The sequence below is a fragment of the Seriola dumerili genome, unplaced genomic scaffold (genome assembly GCF_002260705.1).
Source record: "Seriola dumerili isolate Sdu_G_001 unplaced genomic scaffold, Sdu_1.0 BDQW01000044.1, whole genome shotgun sequence".
Taxonomy (NCBI): domain Eukaryota; kingdom Metazoa; phylum Chordata; class Actinopteri; order Carangiformes; family Carangidae; genus Seriola; species Seriola dumerili.
This window is the reverse complement of record NW_019174299.1, coordinates 1,667,934-1,688,867: the sequence shown is the minus strand read 5'-3', so window position 1 is coordinate 1,688,867 and position 20,934 is coordinate 1,667,934. Positions and strand designations below refer to the sequence as shown.

Here is a 20,934-nt window from a genome sequence, read left to right as displayed (position 1 = left end):
CAACCGCTGATCACACAAACCTTTGATCCATGAACAATGAACACACACTGCTGAATGATTAGTTTAATTGTGCTGCTGATGACTGCAACAACATCTATTGTGCAGAAAGCTACCAGCAGGGGAAGAAAAAAACAAAAACAAATGAGCAGTTAAAACTGTTTGTGCTCATTTCATCCTGCATATAATTTACAGAGGGTTGTCATCTAATTTGATAGGATATGTTTCTCTTTTCAAATTGGCTTATTTAATTGTGTTCTCAACCTTATTCCTACAAATATCCTCAGATGTGTGATTTCCATAATTCATGGAAATGAGGCAAGTCCTCAAATTTAATAACCGAGTGAGCTACAGGTACAAAAATGTGGTAATAAACATGGCTCTCTGGTGGAGGCAATCAAGCAGGTCACAGATGAAATTTAATAAATTAAATGAATTAATCCCCTGGGCACAGACAGACTTTGAAATTAAAATGGTCTCGTTGGTTAAGTACCCTGACAGTACAACTCTTGTCGAGTGCCAGAAAACACAACGCCCGACAACTAAGACAGCAACACTTCATTTTCAATTTCAGCCCTCTGACAAAGCCCCAGTCGTGTATCCCGTAGGTCCATTTCAATCAAGCCTGCTAATTACATCCATGAAGTGTGTCGGGATGTGACAAAATAAAGTAGATCAGCACTGATGTACACATCTGATCTGCTTGTCAACCAAGTTCACAGTCAGCTAAAGTACCATTTTGGGAAATCAAGAGAACAGTATTTCCGTGAACGAGCTGAAGAGCTTTGTGGGAATATGTTTGTTCAAACAGCGCAAGGAAAGGGTATTTCATGTGCTGTTTTTCCTGATTTAGTGATGAGTGAGGATTTCAGTATGAAAAATTACAGTTGAAAACGTTAAATAAACCTTGTATGAAGTTAAGTTTTACAACTTGAAAATATGCAACACACATTTTAAAAGTCCTCAACCTTCAAAAATATTTTCTCAATTTCACTGTTTCAGTCAGTGCTTTGCTTTCTCAAGGCAGACTGGTTTCATATTAGCTATAACTTTATAAGGAGACACTTTGTGACTAAAATTTAAATCACACTATCCTCTAAGTGCTTATGAATATTTTAGCTATTTACTGATAAATGAATATTAAATGAAGGATAGTTGATAGATTTACCTTGACAGATTTCAGTGAAGTGCTGCTGCGGAGTTACAGTAATAACTGAAAAAGGGATTTTATAATTACATTACAATTCTCAATTGAGAAAGCACATAAACTAACAAACAGCTGATGCATTATACATGCCAGTGTTCAGGTAATAGACTTATCCAAACCAAGTTACTTTCCTTAAAGGGTTATCTCTCTAAACCAATTATATGAACCCCATCAGAATTTAATTCTGAGTAAATGCTGTATACTTCACTTAGCCCATTAGTGCATTGTTGCTGTCAAGTAACTGGCACAATTGACTTAAGATCACACAAAACTGCTTACTCTCATTATAATGTAATCAATAGTCAATTACCAGTGAAGTAATGTGGGACATCTGGGCCTGTAACCCTTTCTCTTCCACCTGGACCCTCTCCTGCTACTCCTCTTTTGATTAATGGCCTTGTGGATTTTGGGAAATCAGGTTTAAATCCAGTAGATTTGTCTTGTAATACAATAAAGTGAGCGCTGGATGTACACTGGGTGAGATATGGTGTGTGAAACCCAGAATCCCCCTCAAACCTTTTGGGCCAAAGTATTTGAGCCAAAATGTTAGTGTTTAGGTTCCAGAGCTGCAGGCTGAAGGGAGCATTTAAGATCAAGATCACAGGCTGATTCTCCCAGTTACCCTCAATTTGTCTGATTTACAGGTCATAAGCAACTTGATCAATGAATAGTAAATGTCCCCCTGTATTAATATAGATGTTGTTGTGTCAGGGTCTTGTGTCAGTTGTTTTCAGTCGCCTTGGTTGGCCTTGTTTTACATCAATACCACTTGAACCTGATCTACATGTTTATCACAAGGTGTTTAGTAATATGGACAATAGTTTTGCTTGTTAGGTTCAGTTAAATTACTGAAAATGCAAAATGCATTGAACTTTATTCATCAGATACACGAAACTGGGGAAAAAGCACTGACATTAACATGCAAAATTTACAAAGAAAGTTAAGAACAATGATTGTCAGGCATTAATTAGTTAACATTTTACTCTCAAAGAGAATGACAGGAACAATATTACATTATTTTCATCAATCTGTCGATATTCTGATAAACTATAAACAGCTTTAAAAGTTATAAAGTAACACTTAGATGCATAAAATATTTTAAACAATGACACTAATAACGAACCTGAGCTGAAAGCAATGCAGATTAAGTATGACACATGAGTGGTTATTTTTACAATCCTACACTAAGATGAAGTGCAGTATAAAAATAGTGTAAATGATTAACAATCATACTGTGTACTGTCGGGAAATGAAAACAGAAAATGTGCAAGGAACAATCCAGACTGACTGATAACCATGCAATACTATTCAAAGGTTTTCTTAAGGCGACTTGGTTTCAGTTGTGGCACCAATTCAGACTTTTTCAAGTATGAATGTTATCCAAATGTGTATGACCTTCAGTGCTATAACTAAAAAGAGATTTTAAAATAACCCCTCATTAAATAAAAGATGCATGATTGTTTTTCTGATGGCCTCAATTCCTCCCACAATGTGTCTCTCGCACAAAACAATCAATTCTGATATCAGAATGTCTCCTTTCTAATATTCCTGGAATTCTACAGAGAAGTTCTGCATCCTCTCCACCACGAAGAAGCAGAGAGTTCCAGTGAAGCCCAGGATGATCATCAGCAGGAGCTGCCACATCAACAGGACATAACCGCTGTAGAAGAACGCCACTGCTGCGAAAACAGACTGACAAAAGATAACAGATTTTACTTACTAGATGTTTAATAGACAGAGTAACTGTCACAAGATTGGACAGCTTCGAGGCCCAGCAACAGCTAACCCCCAAATGGAAGGAAACAACATTCACACTTTCTTAAACTAACAGATCCCAATGGTACATTTACTGTCAGCTGACTATTCAATTAGCCCCAGTCCTGAACAGCAATCATCAAATCACAGCTTAGTGACCGTCACCAGGCACGGCAGGTCTGCTGAGCTTTGTTCATGGGGCTTTAGTAAGAGAAAAACTCAGTATATAAAACGTTTTTAGGCTAGTGTCAGTTTAACAGCCTCTACAAAACCAAAAAACACAAGACCAAAAGTGCAAGCAATGGATTAAACTCGTTTATCTGCTCTAAAATAAGATGCAAATGTTAGCAGGTCAGGCTAACTAGCTTACTACCTGCAACACCTGGCTAACCACATTATTTTGAGTTATAGGTTGCATTAGAACAACAGCTGTTTTCTGACTAGAAAATTCACCCTGTGAGATTCAGATGCCAGGATTAAGTAACAATAGAGGCTATGCGAGTAATACTGTATAACACTGGACTATTAAGGCTAATTAGCTTGCGCTAGCTAGCTAGGATATTGGAAATTTGGAGATTGCACAAATTTCAGCATTGAACTTTAATTGTGTTGTGTCTCATTCATGCATAGGATGAAAATGTTCTGTTTATTAGACCCATGTAGCAACATGCTTGTTATTTAACAAGTATTTGTTTTCTGGGGTTTTTTCTGGTTGGAGACCAATTTTGCAGCACAGAAAAAGGGAGAGATTAGGAGGCATATGTGGGTCTTCTTCTTTTCCTTTTTAATGGGGCTTCAAGTGAATTTATTTCACACTCGACAAGACAACATTTTAACCCAGCTTTTCTCAGCTCTGCTAACAACGTCTGAGAATTGGCAACTCAGGATTACCTGGATGAATTTGAAGATGGCAAATGCAGGCGTGCTGTGTTCCGCATAAACACGGCCTAATATGCTGTAGAGCTGTGTGTTGAAACAACTGTCCCCAAGTCCAAGCAAGAAGCTGCACAGCAGGGCAATGGATACACTGAGAGGGGAAAATATAGTTCTTATTAAAACAAAACAGAATCGTGACAGGCCTTCCAAATGTTCATACATTTTTTATTGTTAAATTATCAGATAAATTAACTACCTGGGAGTTAGATATGGCGTCTTTTGGGTGGTGGTTTTAAAGACGACAGGAGCATCATCTGGGATGTTAAGGAAGACCAAATAGAAAGCAATAAAGTGGACAACCATTCCCAGGAACACCACAGAGGTCCGTCTGAAGCGGTTGTTTTTACACAACAATCCGAACAAGCCTCCCCCTGATGAGAAAAAGAACATGAACCCAGTGACTTTGGGTGACTTTAAATCAATCGAACAAGTTCTGATAGAGAAATGTAAACTTACCCACTATTTCTCCAATGCCTACCACGATCCCAGAGATCCCAATCAAGCCTTTAGCTGCTTCTCCAAACTGTGTAGTTGCTCCAATACATGTCCCGTACACTCCACTGTAGAAAGATAGCTCGAGGCCTGGAAAAACAAGGAGGCTATGCTGTAGATGCAAGCCTTGACTGGAGGGTAAAATACTTAATACATGAATGCATTCTTCATTGCACTTACCGCTGTATGCCATGCAGGGACTCAGGAGCAGTATAGTTTTAGTCTTCAGAAGTTGCAGGATAGTTTCTGAACAGGATGAGACACAAAACACTGATTTGAATTGCTAATAAAGAACATATTTCCAGCACTATTACTCTTCCTTTACCTTTGTGTTGACTTTAGATGAAAATGCAGATGTTCTTCTCTGACAACTAAAGTTCAATGCAGGTACAATATGAGAAAATATTCTGCCTCAATAGGCCAAAAAGGCACATTTAAAGGCAAGTGGAAAAACACCCAAGAGACACTTTCACTATGGCGGAGAGGGAAATTCAGATTTTAAGAGAAGAAATCCCAGTAGGTTTGTTTATATATGCCGGGTTGCCCTTTCTTGACATAAATCAGCATGCACCTTTGCTGCACTGACGGCAGGTGCAAGTACAGCAGAGTTTCCAGTTGACAAACAGAGATATAATCTGAAATAAATTCTCGCACAGGCAGTTTCTGTGTACTCTGTTGTAACGCTAGAAGATTTTTATCCACATGAAAGCAATTTTCACTTGAAGAAAAACAAAACTGCCTGTGACCGCCCGCTAGTTTCAGACTAACAGCTGTGAAATGTGGAGAACTAGAGGTTACCTGCAGTATGCCAAATAACCAAAGAAAAAGCAAAACAACACCTCTGCAAGGTCTTTAGTGCCTTTTCCACTAGTTTTTATATCAACTGCAAAAAATCTGTACCTCAGATGATAAACACTGCAATGAAAAAGAGCAGTAACACTTTCAATATCTCAACAACTACTGGATGGATTGCCACAAAGTTTTGTATAGACATGAACAATCCCCATTCAATGCATTCTAATTTTGGTGGACTTTGGTGATCCTGTCGCTTTTTCCTTAGGCGCCACCGCGACAGTCTCATTTCTGGTTGTGAAGTGCAATGTCTCAACAACTGTTGGATTGGATTGCTGTGAAATTTTATGCACACATGCATGTTCCCGTGAGGATTGACTAGTATAACTCTGGTAATCCTCTCACTTTTCATATAGTGCCATCATCCAGTCAAAACAGATGACATTCCCATCAGCTTCGGCCGCAAATCACTCTTTTAGCAAATGTTCGCATGCTGACACACTAAACTAAGTCGGTAAACATAAGCATGATGCAATATGTACAACACCAGATGTCAGTCAAACTACAACTCTGTTGCTGCCAGTTAAATTTCACAACTGTTTTTTCTTCTCGGATATTATCAGTTGTTTTGTCCATTTGTTTGTTTTGTTTTGTTTTTGCTGTTGCTGTTGTTGTTGTTATCTTGTCTAAAACTATACATCACAATCACTGCAATTCACTTTTAAGTATTTTATTTTACTTTCATATCTGTAGTGTATTGTGGTTTTATGATAATGAAAACTCACTATTTTAATTACACTGTACATGTAAAAGCCTAAATAGTAGGTGACTTAGTACTTAAATGTTATATTCCAAAAACAAGGATAAAACTTACTCATTTCTGACTTGGCATCTTGCATGGCCGTGCTTGCTCTGTGCTTATACCTAAACAACAGAAAATGAATCAATTTAAACTGAAATTCAATCAACAGAAATAATCTGCACACACAAACAATGACATAGCCTCCCTTGAGTGAAGAGCAGGTGAAGTAATTTAGAAATCTAAGAAACTTTAGCTGCAAAGAGATCACAAGACTTCAACAACCAAATCCCAACAGAGTGAAAAACAGCACTTCCAGTGAAAATGATTGCTCCCTATAGGAATCCTTGCTATGCTGCCAGAATCATGCACACACTCAAACTCAGCCAGTAAGCAAAGGATCAAATACCTGCATGTAGCAGATACCCAACACGGTTTCTAAACACAATCTGCTACCATGAGACAGACAGAAAAAGGCTGAGAGAATACGTTTGGTCCAAAATTAGGACGCTAACAGGATTTCTATTTTAGTCTCAACATGTTTTTCACACAGCTCATTTCCTGTCCGATACATCAATTTGCAACTTTTTTTTAATGTTCATTTGGTCTTTGATGCAAGCTATATTTTTGTTTTCATCTCATGATTTGAGGCAAAACTTTGTAGAAATTTAAATACGTCTGAAACAATGTGGAGGGCCGTGTCTGGAGTGGTTGGGGTCTTTAAACGCTGTCACTCTCAAAGAGAAAATCTCTTTTCCAGCTGTCCCAGATCTGCCTGATTGCACCCTACTTGTATGAAGTGCTATGATTAAGCTTGACTATGTCAGAATTGCAGTGATCTGGGGGAAAAACGCTCGGTGTCATTTTGTGAAGGACAAGAGTGGTTTAAAACATCTGCAGAACTGTGGTGGTAAGTCATCTTGAAACTGCCGTGTAAGCTCTAAGGTTATCAGAAAAATTATAATTTCTTTGGTGGTTTGGTTATAGCTAAACGTGTGCAACTAGCTTTAAGGTAAATTCCCTTTTTTTTTCACAAGTTCACTATAGTATGTCTTTATATGTTGCATAAATCACAGTCTATTTCACTTCATTTATTTTTTTTATCTCTTTGGGTTCATACCCTCTGTGTCCTTTCAGTAGCGATTCAGACATTTTTAGGTATTCTGAGTAATTTTGTGAGACTACAGGGAAAAAGGTGCAATTATCTAAACGATTTACATCATGCGGGTCGAGAGCAGTGACCGCCCTTCCTCTTCAGAGAGCATCTCCTCTTCTTGATGGCTCTTCCTCAACACCAGGAAGCTGAGTGTGCCGAGTACGGAGGCGACCAACAGGGAGAGAAAGATGTTTTTCCTGCTGCTGTCTGGGAGAGGATGATTAAAATAAACCGCTTTAATTAAAACACACAAGATATATTAACAACAGCAAGCTAGAACATATTCAGAATAGCCAATCACTTATATAATCCTCTTGATATTTTATTTTCATCATCATGCTACATTTTCCTATTAGAGTCATGAGAGCACTCACTCAAGGTTAACCCTACCTGTTATCTCTGTTTTTCCATTCCAGTCAAGGTAAATGTAAAGATTGCCAAAGAACATGCTGTAAATGAGATAATACTGGTAAATCAAAAGTGTAAATGACATTAATACTTATCAAAACATCATATTTCATGGCTGCTGGATGAAAACCTTCTATCTCCAGTGTAGGGAAATATTTTTTGACACCATTTGTCTTTGCTTCACGTGCTTTCAGTCATATGACATGATCTTCATCAGCTGACAGAACTTGCTCAGTGTCATGGGATTGCAGATGTTCGGATGTTGCGTCCTGCAACTTAGCTGTTTTGGTTCACTCTCACCACTCTCATACCGTTGCTTTGGGCAACAGGCAGCTCTAATAACTCATGTACACTACCTGCTCTGCTACCAAACAGCAGATGGACACTGTTAGCAATTAGCTGGTGAGCATAGCGGAGCATTTAGCAGCTAAAGAGCCAGATATTTCTCTCAGGAGGCTCCCTGACAAACAACAGGTGAAAAAAAACCCCAAAAAAACAGTGAATATTGGATTTAAATTCACCAGGTGGCAAGAAACATGGACTCCAAATGAATGATAATGTTGCTCCATAGCTCCTGGATATGTGAATAGGAAACTGTTTTCTTACAAAATTGCCATATTAACTTATAATGGTAATGGCACATCAATTTTGTGTTCATAACTTGTTTCTGCTGCCCCCAAATGGCCAAAGAAATCAGCTACTGGAAGTTTAAGGATGATGAGAAGGCTGCTCCTATTCCTATTCAAATGTGATATGACTCATAGTCCTGAACAGCCACTAAATGGACCTTGTATTGAGGTTGTTTTGTCAACTACTGTTTCCAAGATCCAGAATGAATGAAAGTCAATCTTAGGGTAAAGTTTTTGAGCTAACACGAGGCTATACTATAAAGGGAGACATTTTGGAGACACGTGGGTCTCTTCCATCACGCTGAAACTCAACCTCACTATAAAACAACATCACATGTTGTTCCTCACAAATGATGCAGTCACCTCTTGGATCAGTCAGAGAAAAGAAAAATCATCCTTCAAAACTTTGAGATTATTTTAAAATTTAACATTTAATTTTCATATTTAATTACCACAACCACAGTGCAATTTGTTTTGGACAGCCAGTGTTATGCGTATAAAACCTCTTGGGGCCTTTCAGAGCTTAAAATTTTGACCTTTAATTAAAGTGCCCCCGTTAGGACAATCATTGTAATTAAAAACCACTGGGAACACAGTGCTATCGGAGATGTCAGCAGAGGAAACATGTTTGATAGACAGAAACGGCACACAGTGGAAGGAGTTGTGGACTGTCCTTTGTTTTTTTTCTTGGTTAGATCAAACGCTAACTTTATAAACACAATAATCTGCATTTGTGCCTCTGAAGAGGCTTCTTTCATTTCCCGAAGCTGCTCATTTGCCTTTTGTGCTTAACAGTGCACTCCTGTAAAATGCTGTGATCTATTTGCCTTCAATTACATATCAACTAAAGTAAGAAAATGTAGATGTGCAATTAATCTGTCCCAAAACCTCAGTGCGGGATAACAGGGGTTATTCATAAAAGATAACACTGACTGCATTCTGTGAGTGTGTGTGTGCACGTGTGTGTGTGTGTGTGTGCGTGCGTGCGTGCGTGCGTGCGTGCATGTTTGTGTCTGCAGGCTGTGAAGATTCATAAGTTTACTGTGGCAGGGATAACCACTGCGGAGTCAGATTAGCATTGCCCTATTGTGAGCTTTGGCACAGGTGACAGCCAATGTAATTATTATACTAATTCAATTTGCATATTTTAGCAAATACAAATTAGTTGTCCAAGCCAGTGTGCAAGAGCAGTGGGCCAAATAAAAGAGATGAAAAGGCTAAAACTCCCACCTGCAGAACTCTCCAGTTTAATAGGCTCGGGTGTTTTTGTATTTCGCAGAGAGACTAATGACTTACAGACAGATCCGATAAGTTGTAACATGATTTATTAATTATATTTTAAAATAAAGCATATGATAATATCCTGTCAGGCTAAGAATACAAACAGGACCGGATTTTGGCGGCCGCAGTGTAGTCGCAGCTTTGATCAACTGGAATAGTTGCATCAAACAAAATGAGAGAAAAAAACTCGGTGATGAATTGTGTTGCGTGCACTGAATGTAAAAAAGGGAAGGAAACGATACAGTGCAGCTCATTTATTAGCAGCTATAAGATGTTTAGAGTCTCAAATCATTTTAGAGAATCACATATACCATAATCCAAGTCTTGAATGCAGTGTGCTTTTAAATGAGCCTTTTCAGTGAAGTAATGCTATAATCCAGTGATTCCCAACCTTTTTCAACTCATGGCCCACTTGAAAAACATGTTTGCCACCCACACCTCACCCAATAACAATATGGAGGCCAAATAATACGTTCTCAGAGCACTTGTTATTTTGATGATAATGATCGAACATTCATTACTGAAACGAAAGCAGGCGATGCTCAATTTTTCTTTTCTGTTTGACAGGGGGAGAGATCACGTTGAGATTCACCATCTGTCTTTTGACTCTCTTTCTTTTTAATTCTTCCTGTTGCTAACCAGCTAAGCCATTTTGATGCTCCAGTTTTTGGATGTAATCTTTGAGTGCACAATCAGACTGAGATAGCAAACACCTACACGATGTGGTCCGGGGGCAAAGCGGTCCAGCTGTGACAAAATAAAAGTTCCTAACATTGTCTTATCACAGTGATGTGCCTTGATATGAGAAAAAAAAAAAAACTATGAGAGGAGCTTTTATACATTAAACAACAAAAAAAACTGGCCCACTTGCAATATCTTCGTGGGTCATAAATGGGCCCCCACCCACAGGTTGGGAACCACTGCTGTAATCTATTACCACTGAAAGATTAGAGTATAATATTAGTGCCAGTAGCTGCATACCTGCACTGTAAGAGAGCCCAGAACATCCCAGTGTTCCTGTTGATGGTGGAGGCCTCTGAGTTTTCCACCAAAAAGTGTCCTTGAGCTGTCCACAGCACTGTGGGAAAGTGAGGGAGAGAGGGGTCATTTCAGCGGGGGAAAAAAATTAACGAGTCAGTTAATCGGCCATGTGAAGTGAAAAATTATCTTTCTGTGTTGGTAAGTAATGCATCTAACTACACAGTACCCAGGGACATGATGAAAATTCATCGCACTGCAGCGATTTCAAGCTGCATTAAAAACAGCCCCAAATCATTTTTCTTCATTTTTTCCAGTAAACGCTTAGAAAAAAGCTGCTTTGTCTGAATTCACACTAACGTCTTTGAGCAGGCTCAAGGTGCTGCACAGTATTTACAGAAACAGCTCATCACCCATTTAAGGTCTAATTTGGGATATAATGTTTATATGCATCATCACATCCCAGCCATGATAATCCCTGTATGCATGATTAAACACAATTTGGATTTGAACACAGAAACTGAGCTTGCATATAGGCTGAAAAAACAAACAGGAACCAAGTTAAAGTACTCTTGTGCCTCAGTATCTTGAGCTAATACACTGTATCCTGCTTGAATGTTGATAAGCACAACCAAAAAAGAGGAAACCTGCAGATTCTGTGTAAAATCTGGTATCTACTAAATAAACTGTAAGAAACAATTAGTCAATTATTTAACAAGTCAATCAAGAGGAAATGAAGCAACACCTATTCTGATAATCCACTGATTGTTTATGTCATTTTCCAAACAAAAATGCCAAACATTTCCTGATTTCAGCCCTTCAAGCATGAGGATAGGATGCTTGCTTCTCTGATAGTCTTTGGATTTTGGGCATCAGCTTGGGATATGGGAAATTATAATAAGCATTATTCATTATTTTCAAGCATCTTATTGAGAAAACAATTAACTGAGAAAATAACCAGCAGTTTAATTAATAATGAAAATAATTATTGGTTGCCTCCCTACAGTAAGATTTTTTAAAATAAAATGACATATCCTGATAAATTAGAGTAAATGCAACTAATATTAATACAAATAAAATATATTTATTGACATTATAATTCTGGTATCAGCTCATTGTATCATAATGTAGGGGAAAGTACATGGAAAAAAGACAAAGCTCCAGAATCAAAGAATCTTTAATGACTGTAATTTGCTCTCATTTTGAGAATTTGCATGGCTTTTTAAATTCTCACTTTTTGAAACAGAGTTTGTTGCTGTAATAGAAAGATGGGAATAACTAGTAAGTACCAATACTCCAATCTTCAACTCTTCCCCTCCCTTTGAGGATACACAGCTCAAAATGTAAATCTTCCTATTTGCCTTAACTTTAGTGTACGTGCAACATTACTGTGACTAAATATAAAAACAACCTCATGTGTGACGAGATGTTGCAGGGAAGTCCATGGGAGAGGTACTTACTGGCTGCTGCTATGCCGATGAGTACAGAGGTCAAGTAAAAGGACCATGTTGAAGGGATGATGAACACAGCGATGTACCCACTAGAAACAAAACACGGTAAACAACATTAGAGTCAAGTTTCACCCTTCATCTCTTTCAGCATCCTGTATGTAATTACCTTGACAATGTTTACCTGTAAAGCAGGCCACTTAAAAACATGGTCACTTTTGGCCCAATCACTGTAACGACTGTTGGTGCAAGTAAATTTGAAAAGGAAAAGATGCCATAGATGATTCCAAGACTGTAAAGGAGACAAAAAGAATCAATATTATTAAAGAGGAACAACAAAATTTTTTGAATGTCTTTTAATCCATTGCTGAGTTGAGGTTGTGACCATGCCTGGCCTACCTGTGGTACCCACTTCCAGTGAAAGTATCATTATCCAGGCTTTTCACCACAGTTTGCTAAAACATAAATAAATAAATAAAAATGGTGAAGCACCGTGTTAGACAAGACAGAATGAGTCATAATTACGTCCTCATGTCATTCATCTGGTTTGATCATTTCTGACCATTGAAGAAAATTAGAAACACGAGATGCACATGACACAGCTCTGACTGGCCTGTTTCCTCCTGCCTATCAGACATCTGATGTTAGATTTAAAAATCTCAATAACCAAGTCCAAAAAAAAATTTTTTTTAAAGCTAAAGCAATAAAAAGCATTAGTTTTTGGCATAAAGTTATCCTAACCTTTAGAATAAATTATTTAAAAAATATGCAAAAATAGAAAAGTCATTTTAAAAAAGCATTAAATCCATAAGAATTATATCGTTTTTATGTGTGTTGCGAAAATATAGTATGGCACACTTGAAACATCCTATAACATAGTTACACATGTGTAAGAGCAGGGATTATCTTGGCGTTTTGAGTGTCTCACAGAGACTGGGAGGCAGGAAATCTGTGCCCTCCATTAAAACAATCACATCTCAACTCAGTGCTATGTCTCGGCTCTGTTCAAAATAAGCGTTTGAGGAAACGGACCGAATAGATGCGCCTGTCGATGTAAGACGATTTTAATGAGTTAAAACTCAGTCATAAAGTTTTGTTGCTTTTTGGTTTGTTCATGTTTTCTTGTTTTCTTTTTAACTTACTTCAACGTTCCCACAGGTGGTGAAGGCGGTGAAAATGAACAAAAATCCCACACCCAAAATCACAACGTTGAAAGTCCTTCTGTCTGCCATGGTGTTTTCTGAATCGTCCTAGCAATACATTGTATATTTCTGCTGTGCTGTCCACTCATATGAGCTACAAATGTAGGAAAGGCTCCCATACACACTCCGATCAATGCATTTTAACAAAGTCGCGCCAGTAAAGTTGACTTCACTAACTGTTCAGTTACAGTTTAATGCGTAAAGAGCAGGGAAGGGGGAGCAGTGGAGTGGGCACAGATAGAAACAGCTGTTATAAGGACACTTCCCTCCTATCATACCAAGTACGCATGACAACTTGTGACTTTAATTAAAAACACTTTTTTTATGGTCAGTCTCTTCCTTTCTCTACTCCGACTTCTTCGTCATTGTTGTCGTCATCCTCTCCTGCTTCTTCTTCTTCTTCTTTTTCGTCTTCTTCTTCTTGAGCAGTTTTCAATTATTTACGCTTATTTATCTTTACTGCCTCCCAGCGGTAACAGGAAGAACATTCTCCTATAAGGGAAAACTTTGACAATGAAGACTTTCACACTTCGGTGTCATTGAACAGGGTTTAACACGCTAAAATGTAACTAAGCAGCTTCAATTAAGTGCTAATCTTGTACTTGACTTGAGTTTTTTTTATTTTTTTGTTTCATGCTACTTTAAACTTCTATTCCTCTACAAGTCAGAGGGAAATATTGTACTTTTAATATTGGCAGCTTCAGTTGCTTTACAAATTAAAAATTTTCCATGTAAAAATGCTTATAAAACATGATTCTTTGCTATTAATTAAAGTACCCGTCAGTATGCACTAGTAGGGCTGAAATAATTATTTTGTGATTGTGATTATATTGTGATTAATTGATTAGTCGATTGACAGAATATTAATTGGCATAAATGAAGAAATGTGAGTACTCTGCATTGGGTACTTTTAACACCTTCCATGTGCTTGATACATACTTTTACCTAAGATTTTAAATGCACGGCTGCATTTGCAGGATTTTTACAGGTGATATTAGGTCCTTGAGTAAAAGGCTACTTTTACTCCCTCCACCACTGGGGTTTAATGTCAACAAAATATATTTCTATAGTGCTGTTACTTCACAGATTGCTTCAAAATTAATAAAACCTCATGTAAATACAGTAACAGAGCACCTCTACACATACGGTGAGTTAGGTAAATATTGAAATGTATGGAATTTCAAAATCCAAATGAAATGAAAATATGAAGAATTACATGAGAATGAACACAGAAACTAAAAGTGCAGTCCTGCAATTTCCCTGTGTTCAATATTATTATATTAATTGCAGTCTCATTGATTGACTGATAATCAGTGGCTAATCTCAAAGAACCCATTCAAAAACTATAATTATTATCATGCCTACTGTTTCCGCAGGACAAGCAAATCACAAAACAATGATGAGTACAATGATCATGAAAGATAAATTATGAAAAGCATATTCATCTCATTCTTCAGCTTGAGCTCTTAATTGTGAACCCACAGAAGGCTTTACTATTGGTTTGTCATAGTTGCATTGAAATTGGGTAAGTGAACCAAGTTCCAAATTGCAATACCAATGAGCAGTTGCCTACTCTTATAGGTAATATACAGCATTTAAGTGGTCTGTCCTCTGGTCATTGATAGGATTTCTACTATGTCAGTCACAGACTTCAGCCTGGGGCTTAGAGGAGAGACTTTCTTTTACAATATCAGATAGTTGGAGATGTTTCATAAAATCCAATAGTTGGCGACAATGAACCATATTAAATCCAAAACGTCATGCAATGTTAAAGAAGAAAAACGTAACCAATAGAAATTGAGAAAAGTGCCACCTCTCGGTGTCTGCCATTGCTGTCACAAAATACAAAGAAGTGTGGCAAAGCGAGACGTATCACTACCACTCACTTCCGTGTTTGCTACAATTCCCGTTTATGGCTACGTTATACAGCTTGTATATTTGAAAATGTTTTTTTTTTTGCGCCAGGCTTATTGAACTACTTTATGTTTACGTAGCATGTGGTGTATCATAAATTCAACTGCCTTTATCATAAAACAACTTTATTTGCAGTTGTTTTGCGTGGACGCATGCGCAATTCGTTTCTGTCTTTCTGTTAACCGGCTAACTGAATCTACAAACGTTTTAACGGTGTGAAGGTAAGTGAAGCTGAACTTATTGTGTCAGTTTCAAACATCTGCTGATTTTTCTTGGTACGTTATTTTCTTACACGTAAATACGCGTTTGAGCATGACTTTAGCTCTTGTGGACTTGTGACTTCCCGAGTATCGGATCTCATCCTGCTCTCTGTAATCTCTTTGCCACAACCTACAACAGATTGTACACAATCATCATGGCGACGCAGGATGGTGGGTATTGAGAAAATATAGCACTTTTTCCTTCATATTTTTACATTGAGCTTAAACGCAGTTAATGAAATAACACATACTTTTACCTTGCGTGTTAAGGTACGACGCTATTAATACAGTGTAATGTAAATTTGCGTCTATCCGCAACGTTATTCTTAAAATGTTCACCAATGTTGTCGCTAGCTAACGTTAACGATTGCTAACATCAGTCAAATTTAACCAAATTTGTGGAGGACTGCGGTCAATGTTAGTTTTAACCAGTGATGGGTCTGAATTGGTTAACATAGCTGTTTAAGGGCTAGCTAAATATGGTAAACTTTTGAATGGTAACGACGAAGTACCAACATACTAAATGTTACGTTAACGTTACCAGTTTTATAACCAGTAAGGCCATCCGTATGACAAGAACCACTGTTTTGTGAGTACACATTGTCGGATAAAAACTCATGTGCTTTCGTTGAGGCGTGGTTCGCAATTTTTAAGCCCCTCACCCAACACAGAAGTAAAAATTTATCCGTAGATGAAAAAAATTAGCGATGGAAAGAGCTAGAAAGACCACGAGAGAGAGAGAGAGAGAGGAGAGAGAGAGAGAGAGGTGGTGGGTGGGGTGGGGGGTGAGCAGAAAAGCGAAACTAGACTTAAGTACACACTTTATAATGTTGACTGTAGTTATGTTTCCATACTTTAGCTGGTGATTGTGTATAGAGAGGATAGGGAATAGGGAAATACAGCTGAAACAAATACACATTTCCATTATTCAAAAGAAAGCCATAAATATTGTAAACAAACTAAAGACTCAAAAATTATAAATTTGACATATTTTAAAATGGTAAAAATTCACTATAAAGTAAAAAAAAAAATTACTTTATGAAGGTTGCTTGAAAATTATAGATGGATAACTTAACTTGTGAGGAAGGCGCATGATGAGTGAGCTGGATTTCCCCCAGAACTTTTTAGTAGAGGTGGTAACCCACCCAGGGCCTGACATGTCTTTTCTCATGATCAGTTTAGTTAGGATATGACTGCCTAAACAACAGACACACTCAATTAATGCAGTTTAGTTTCTCATGGTGTTAGTGAAGCTGGTCCACCTCTGCTATAAAATAGTGTGGGAAACCATAATGAGGACTAATATTACATTTCATATTATTTGTAGCAGTTGAAGTGAGTACATGACAGTGCATAGTACCTTTTTGAATACTTTAATTAATAGACAGATGTATGATTAAAATGGCATGTTGGCATTGGTAGAAATATTGAAATTTGATGTCAAATGGCTGTAAGTGGTTTTATGTAATTAGTTGTACCCTCTGTCTCCACCTTTTAGCCTATCTTTTGTGTTGTGTTGTATTGTTGTGTACTGTGCTGTTTTGTTTTGTTGGGATTAATTGCTTTGACTTTTTGGTTGTGTAATTAGTTACATATTGAAATAAACTTAATTTTCACCTTAAAAAACTAAACTGAAACAAAATATAATTGGGTCACATGCAATTGTGGTTACTATCCCACTAGAGCAGATACTTATCCTACAAACACAGTTATCAGTCTGCTATAGATTGCATGTACTACTACTACAACTATTACTACTACTTTTAAAGAAATTGTTGCAAGACACCATGACTCCATTGACTGTGGTGTAGTAGGACATGCCAGATGTGTATTTCTGAATACTGTGTCTGTAGAAATGTGGTATATACTTTTCTGAGAACTAACAATTTTGCCCTTAGCAGCTACACAGTTTCATTTCATGGATCTAATTCAGGTTTTTCATGCTTTACCAGGGAGTGAAGAAGTCTTAATGGAGACTGAGGCAAAGCCAAAAGAAGCCGAACCATTAGGTGAAGATGCTGAAAAAAGTGACGCAGAAACTACGTCTCACACAGATGCAGGAAACGCCACAACTCAGGACTCTAGTATTAGCAATGGGGATGACGCAGATGATAAGCAGGAGACGGTGGACTTGAAGATTATCTGGAACAAGAATAAATACGATCTGAAAATTCCTGTTGATAGCGCCGGAGCCAAACTAAAAGAGAGGATCCATTCACTCACTGGTAAGAGAACACAGTAGTTTACCTTCCACTAAATGTTACAATAGGTGCTAAGAGTGAATCACAAGGACTTGGAGCTTAATGACTGTTCATCTTTGTCATTTTAGGTCTTCCACCGGCAATGCAGAAAGTGATGTACAAAGGACTGCTTCCAGAAGACAAGACGCTACGTGAAATAAAGATTACAAATGGTGCAAAAATAATGGTAGTAGGATCTACAATAAATGATGTATTAGCTGTGAATACACCCAAAGAGGTAATTCAGCAGGAAGTTAAAGCTGAAGAAAACAAGAAAGAGCCTTTATGCAGGCAAAAGGTAAGCCTAATAACATTTCTGCAGAATACAGTCAAATATTTGTGGACTTTTTATTTTTAAAACCTGTACTGTCATTTCAGCAACACAGGAAAGTTTTGGACAAAGGTAAACCAGATGACATAATGCCAGCTATTAAAGGAACAAAGGTGAGAGAAGATGAAGGGAGATCAATCCTTGTTTTTGTTTGTCTTGCAGTGACTGCCACAGCAGTTTAAAGCGGTTATCACCAATAATATGTTAAATATGTAACCAGACATGGTGAGCAACTGCTTTGTCCCGCCAACAGGAACGATTACCAACAGTGCCTTTATCCGGAATGTTTAACAAGTCCGGAGGAAAAGTTAGACTCACATTCAAACTGGAGCAGGATCAGTTGTGGATCGGAACGAAGGGTGAGATTACAACTGCTCTCATTTAGCTGGATTTCTTGCAACACAAAGATACTGATGATGATATTTTCTGATTTTCTTAATGCATTTTCTACTACAGAGAGAACGGAGAAAGTCCCAATGGGCTCCATTAAAAACGTAGTGTCTGAACCCATTGAAGGCCACGAGGACTATCACATGATGGTAACTGTTTTTGCTGCTACCTGCATGTCAGACTTGTCTGTTTTATGAAAAATCAAACGAAGTGTCTGTCTGCACCCAGGTGAAAATAGTCGAACGGCAACTACACAGCTATTTAGACCCATATAGAATGCCCAATCCCCAAGCACTTTTTTGCGCAATTAGAAATGGTGTAGAACATGGCGCAAATTGTTGCTGTGCTTATTGAACGCTGCTATAGCAGAAAGGCTTTATGAATTAAGATTCAACTCCTGTGTGAAATCAGAAGTTGATACTTACTTGTTTTAGTCTTATCTTAGTTGACTTATTTATTTATTTTTATGATATTCAGTTTTCAGTTTAGTTTCAGTTCGGTTAGGTTTAGGCAACAAAACTACTTTGTTAGGTTTTTGGGTTAAAATAGACCCTTTCACAACATTAACCATGTGTTTGAAAGACATGTGACACCTGGGTGCAGATAGCGTCTACCCAAATCAAAATGCCAAATGCTTAGAGACCAAAATACTTATGTATATGCATCATGCCACTGAACCAAACTAAAAAGTTAAATACATTACAATACACTAAATTTATTTAGTTCTATAAAAGGTCCTTTGTGTAAGTAAACAGTACAGGTTGAGCTGTTCGCTGAAGTCACTGTGGTATTTGTACATTAGAGTGATGGGGTCATCATTTGCTGTTTTGGGTTGTGCAGTAGAGCGGTAAATGTCAGTGCCTTCTCTAGATTAACCTTTATGTCCAAAGGCACTTCTGTACTTCATTGTCAGAGAAATAGTCATGAAAGAAGTAGCTTCGGTTAGTTCATCAGATAGTATCCAGAAGATCAAGATTTCTTTTTCAGGAGAAGAAAAATTATACTGAATTTAGAGAGAGTTTAGAGAAAGAGAATATTCAGTTGATAATTCTGTCACCTGAATGACTGATGTCATTTTAAACTGGATGTTAAAGAAGGAGGCCCTATTACTGTATTTTACAACAGTACCTTATATCTCATATTGATATTGTATACATTTTATATGAATATGAAGTAGATAGAACCAGAAAATGAACTATTGTACACAGAAGTAATCTGATAGTCATTCTAGTACAAAGTGATATCAGTAAAAAAGTCTAAGCTGTTTTTGAGGGAATTTCCATGTTCATGCTTCCTTATTGAGGTTTACCACCAACTCCCACAGACTGAACATAAGACTAAGACTGAACTGTGTAGCCAATAAAAATGTGTGAGCGTTTAACCGATTTACTGATCTAGGTCAATGTGTGTTACACCTGTAGTGCAGAGATATTATATCTTATCTAATGTTTTGGCTGAACAATGAAACATGATGTCAGCTACTTGCTCAAAGCATGTTCCTGCATCGCTGTGGAAACAGTATGAGGAGCAGATGAAGATGATTTAGAATGTCAGTGGGCAGGAGGCTTTTATTCCAGTTATTGGTATCAGTGATTCACCCTGAGTGAACAGCAACATGAGTGGATGTGAAAGTCAGTAGTTTTTGGATTGCTGAGTGGCTGTTAGAGTGTCTAAGTTGGCTGTAATATAGTGTAAAGGAATAGATGTTTTCCATTGGAAGGTCTTATGAGAGGCAGTATAATTGTATTACACACAGTATACCTAACTATCAGATGGCCTGTTTTAGGATTTGCCTTCAAAACCAATTTTTTAGATGTGATTATATGTTTTTGTTTTTAGCATTTGAACAGATGTGACACCATGTGATGCGCTTACCATTCTTTCTCACTTTCATAGGCTTTTCAGTTGGGTCCAACAGAAGCTTCTCAATATTGGGTCTACTGGGTGCCTGCACAGTTTGTTGATGCAATCAAAGACACAGTCCTTGGAAAATGGCAGTATTTCTAATGTGCCTCTTTTTTGACAATGATGAACTGGGATTGAGAGGAGGAGCCAATGACAAATGAAACTGGAGTCAATAGTGAAGCTTAAGGAACTTCTTGGAATATATTTGAAGGAAACGGATGGATGCCTGTGGACTAATCATATTCTTTTTAGGTTAAAAGTGCACTATGTGGCAGCATAACATTTCTCAGCCCTGTTGATCATTCAAGGTTTGCAGCAAATCCAAGGGAAAACAATGAAACAATTGTACAGAAATTGCTAACACTTTTCCTCAGTTATTCTTAAAGAAATAAAACTTATTTAATGAAATGAAATCACTAGGACAATGTTGTTTGTTCTGTCTGTGTTGAGTGTTGAATCCACCCAGACTTTGTTGACATTATTTTTCACCCGTTTTGTGTGGAACCACAGAGTTGCACGTCTCAACAATGCAGTACTATTTCTGTGTGCAAAACTGCTGAAACTGTGTAGTTGCACAGCGACTTTGAGTGAACAGCAATTTTCAGGTCCTGCCACAAATTGTGGATTAGATTGAAGTCTGGATTTGGCCACCCCAGGACCTGAACACTAGTCCTTATAAAGCAATTCCTGTGTAGTTTTGGTTTTATGTCTTGGGTCATTGTCTTGCTGAAAAATAAATCTCCCAGGTTTCTTTGCAGGCTACAGCATATTTTATTATTTCAATACAGCATGACATATTGATAGCCCTCAGGAA

The 20,934-nt window shown here is 37.7% G+C and overlaps 2 protein-coding genes across 3 annotated transcripts; one reads left to right on the top strand and one right to left on the bottom strand.

The window, feature by feature from the left end:
• Window positions 1–2,059: 2,059 nt before the first annotated feature.
• LOC111217542 (UNC93-like protein MFSD11) lies at window positions 2,060–13,445 on the bottom strand. The gene is made up of 13 exons (XM_022739455.1): window positions 13,021–13,445; window positions 12,278–12,333; window positions 12,063–12,170; window positions 11,891–11,970; window positions 10,434–10,530; window positions 7,525–7,583; window positions 7,197–7,341; window positions 6,054–6,103; window positions 4,568–4,633; window positions 4,352–4,477; window positions 4,092–4,266; window positions 3,851–3,986; window positions 2,060–2,896 (listed from the first exon to the last, which is right to left on the bottom strand). Exons 1-13 carry the CDS (start codon window positions 13,108–13,110, stop codon window positions 2,744–2,746), a joined length of 1,341 nt encoding a protein of 446 aa, XP_022595176.1. The 5' UTR covers window positions 13,111–13,445; the 3' UTR covers window positions 2,060–2,743.
• A 1,724-nt stretch (window positions 13,446–15,169) lies between these two features.
• Window positions 15,170–20,882, top strand: ubfd1 (ubiquitin family domain containing 1). Of its 2 annotated transcripts, XM_022739294.1 has the most exons (8): window positions 15,181–15,215; window positions 15,394–15,425; window positions 17,207–17,479; window positions 17,584–17,792; window positions 17,873–17,938; window positions 18,079–18,184; window positions 18,282–18,364; window positions 20,112–20,882. In XM_022739294.1, exons 2-8 carry the CDS (start codon window positions 15,410–15,412, stop codon window positions 20,220–20,222), a joined length of 864 nt encoding a protein of 287 aa, XP_022595015.1. In that variant the 5' UTR covers window positions 15,181–15,215; window positions 15,394–15,409; the 3' UTR covers window positions 20,223–20,882. The 2 variants fall into 2 exon arrangements, with proteins under 2 accessions (XP_022595014.1, XP_022595015.1); XM_022739293.1 differs by lacking the exon at window positions 15,394–15,425 and having other exon boundaries at window positions 15,170–15,215.
• Window positions 20,883–20,934: the final 52 nt, after the last annotated feature.

Coding starts and splice junctions, on each gene's coding strand:
- LOC111217542 (XM_022739455.1), bottom strand. CDS start 13,110: ATGGCAGACAGAAGGACTTTCAACGTTGTGATTTTGGGTGTGGGATTT. Junction 12,334..13,020: donor CCACCTGTGGGAACGTTGAA/GTAAGTTAAAAA, acceptor TTTATGTTTTAG/CAAACTGTGGTGAAAAGCCT. Junction 3,987..4,091: donor ACGCCATATCTAACTCCCAG/GTAGTTAATTTA, acceptor TTCCCCTCTCAG/TGTATCCATTGCCCTGCTGT.
- ubfd1 (XM_022739294.1), top strand. Junction 17,793..17,872: donor AGCCTTTATGCAGGCAAAAG/GTAAGCCTAATA, acceptor CTGTCATTTCAG/CAACACAGGAAAGTTTTGGA. Junction 18,185..18,281: donor GTTGTGGATCGGAACGAAGG/GTGAGATTACAA, acceptor TTTCTACTACAG/AGAGAACGGAGAAAGTCCCA.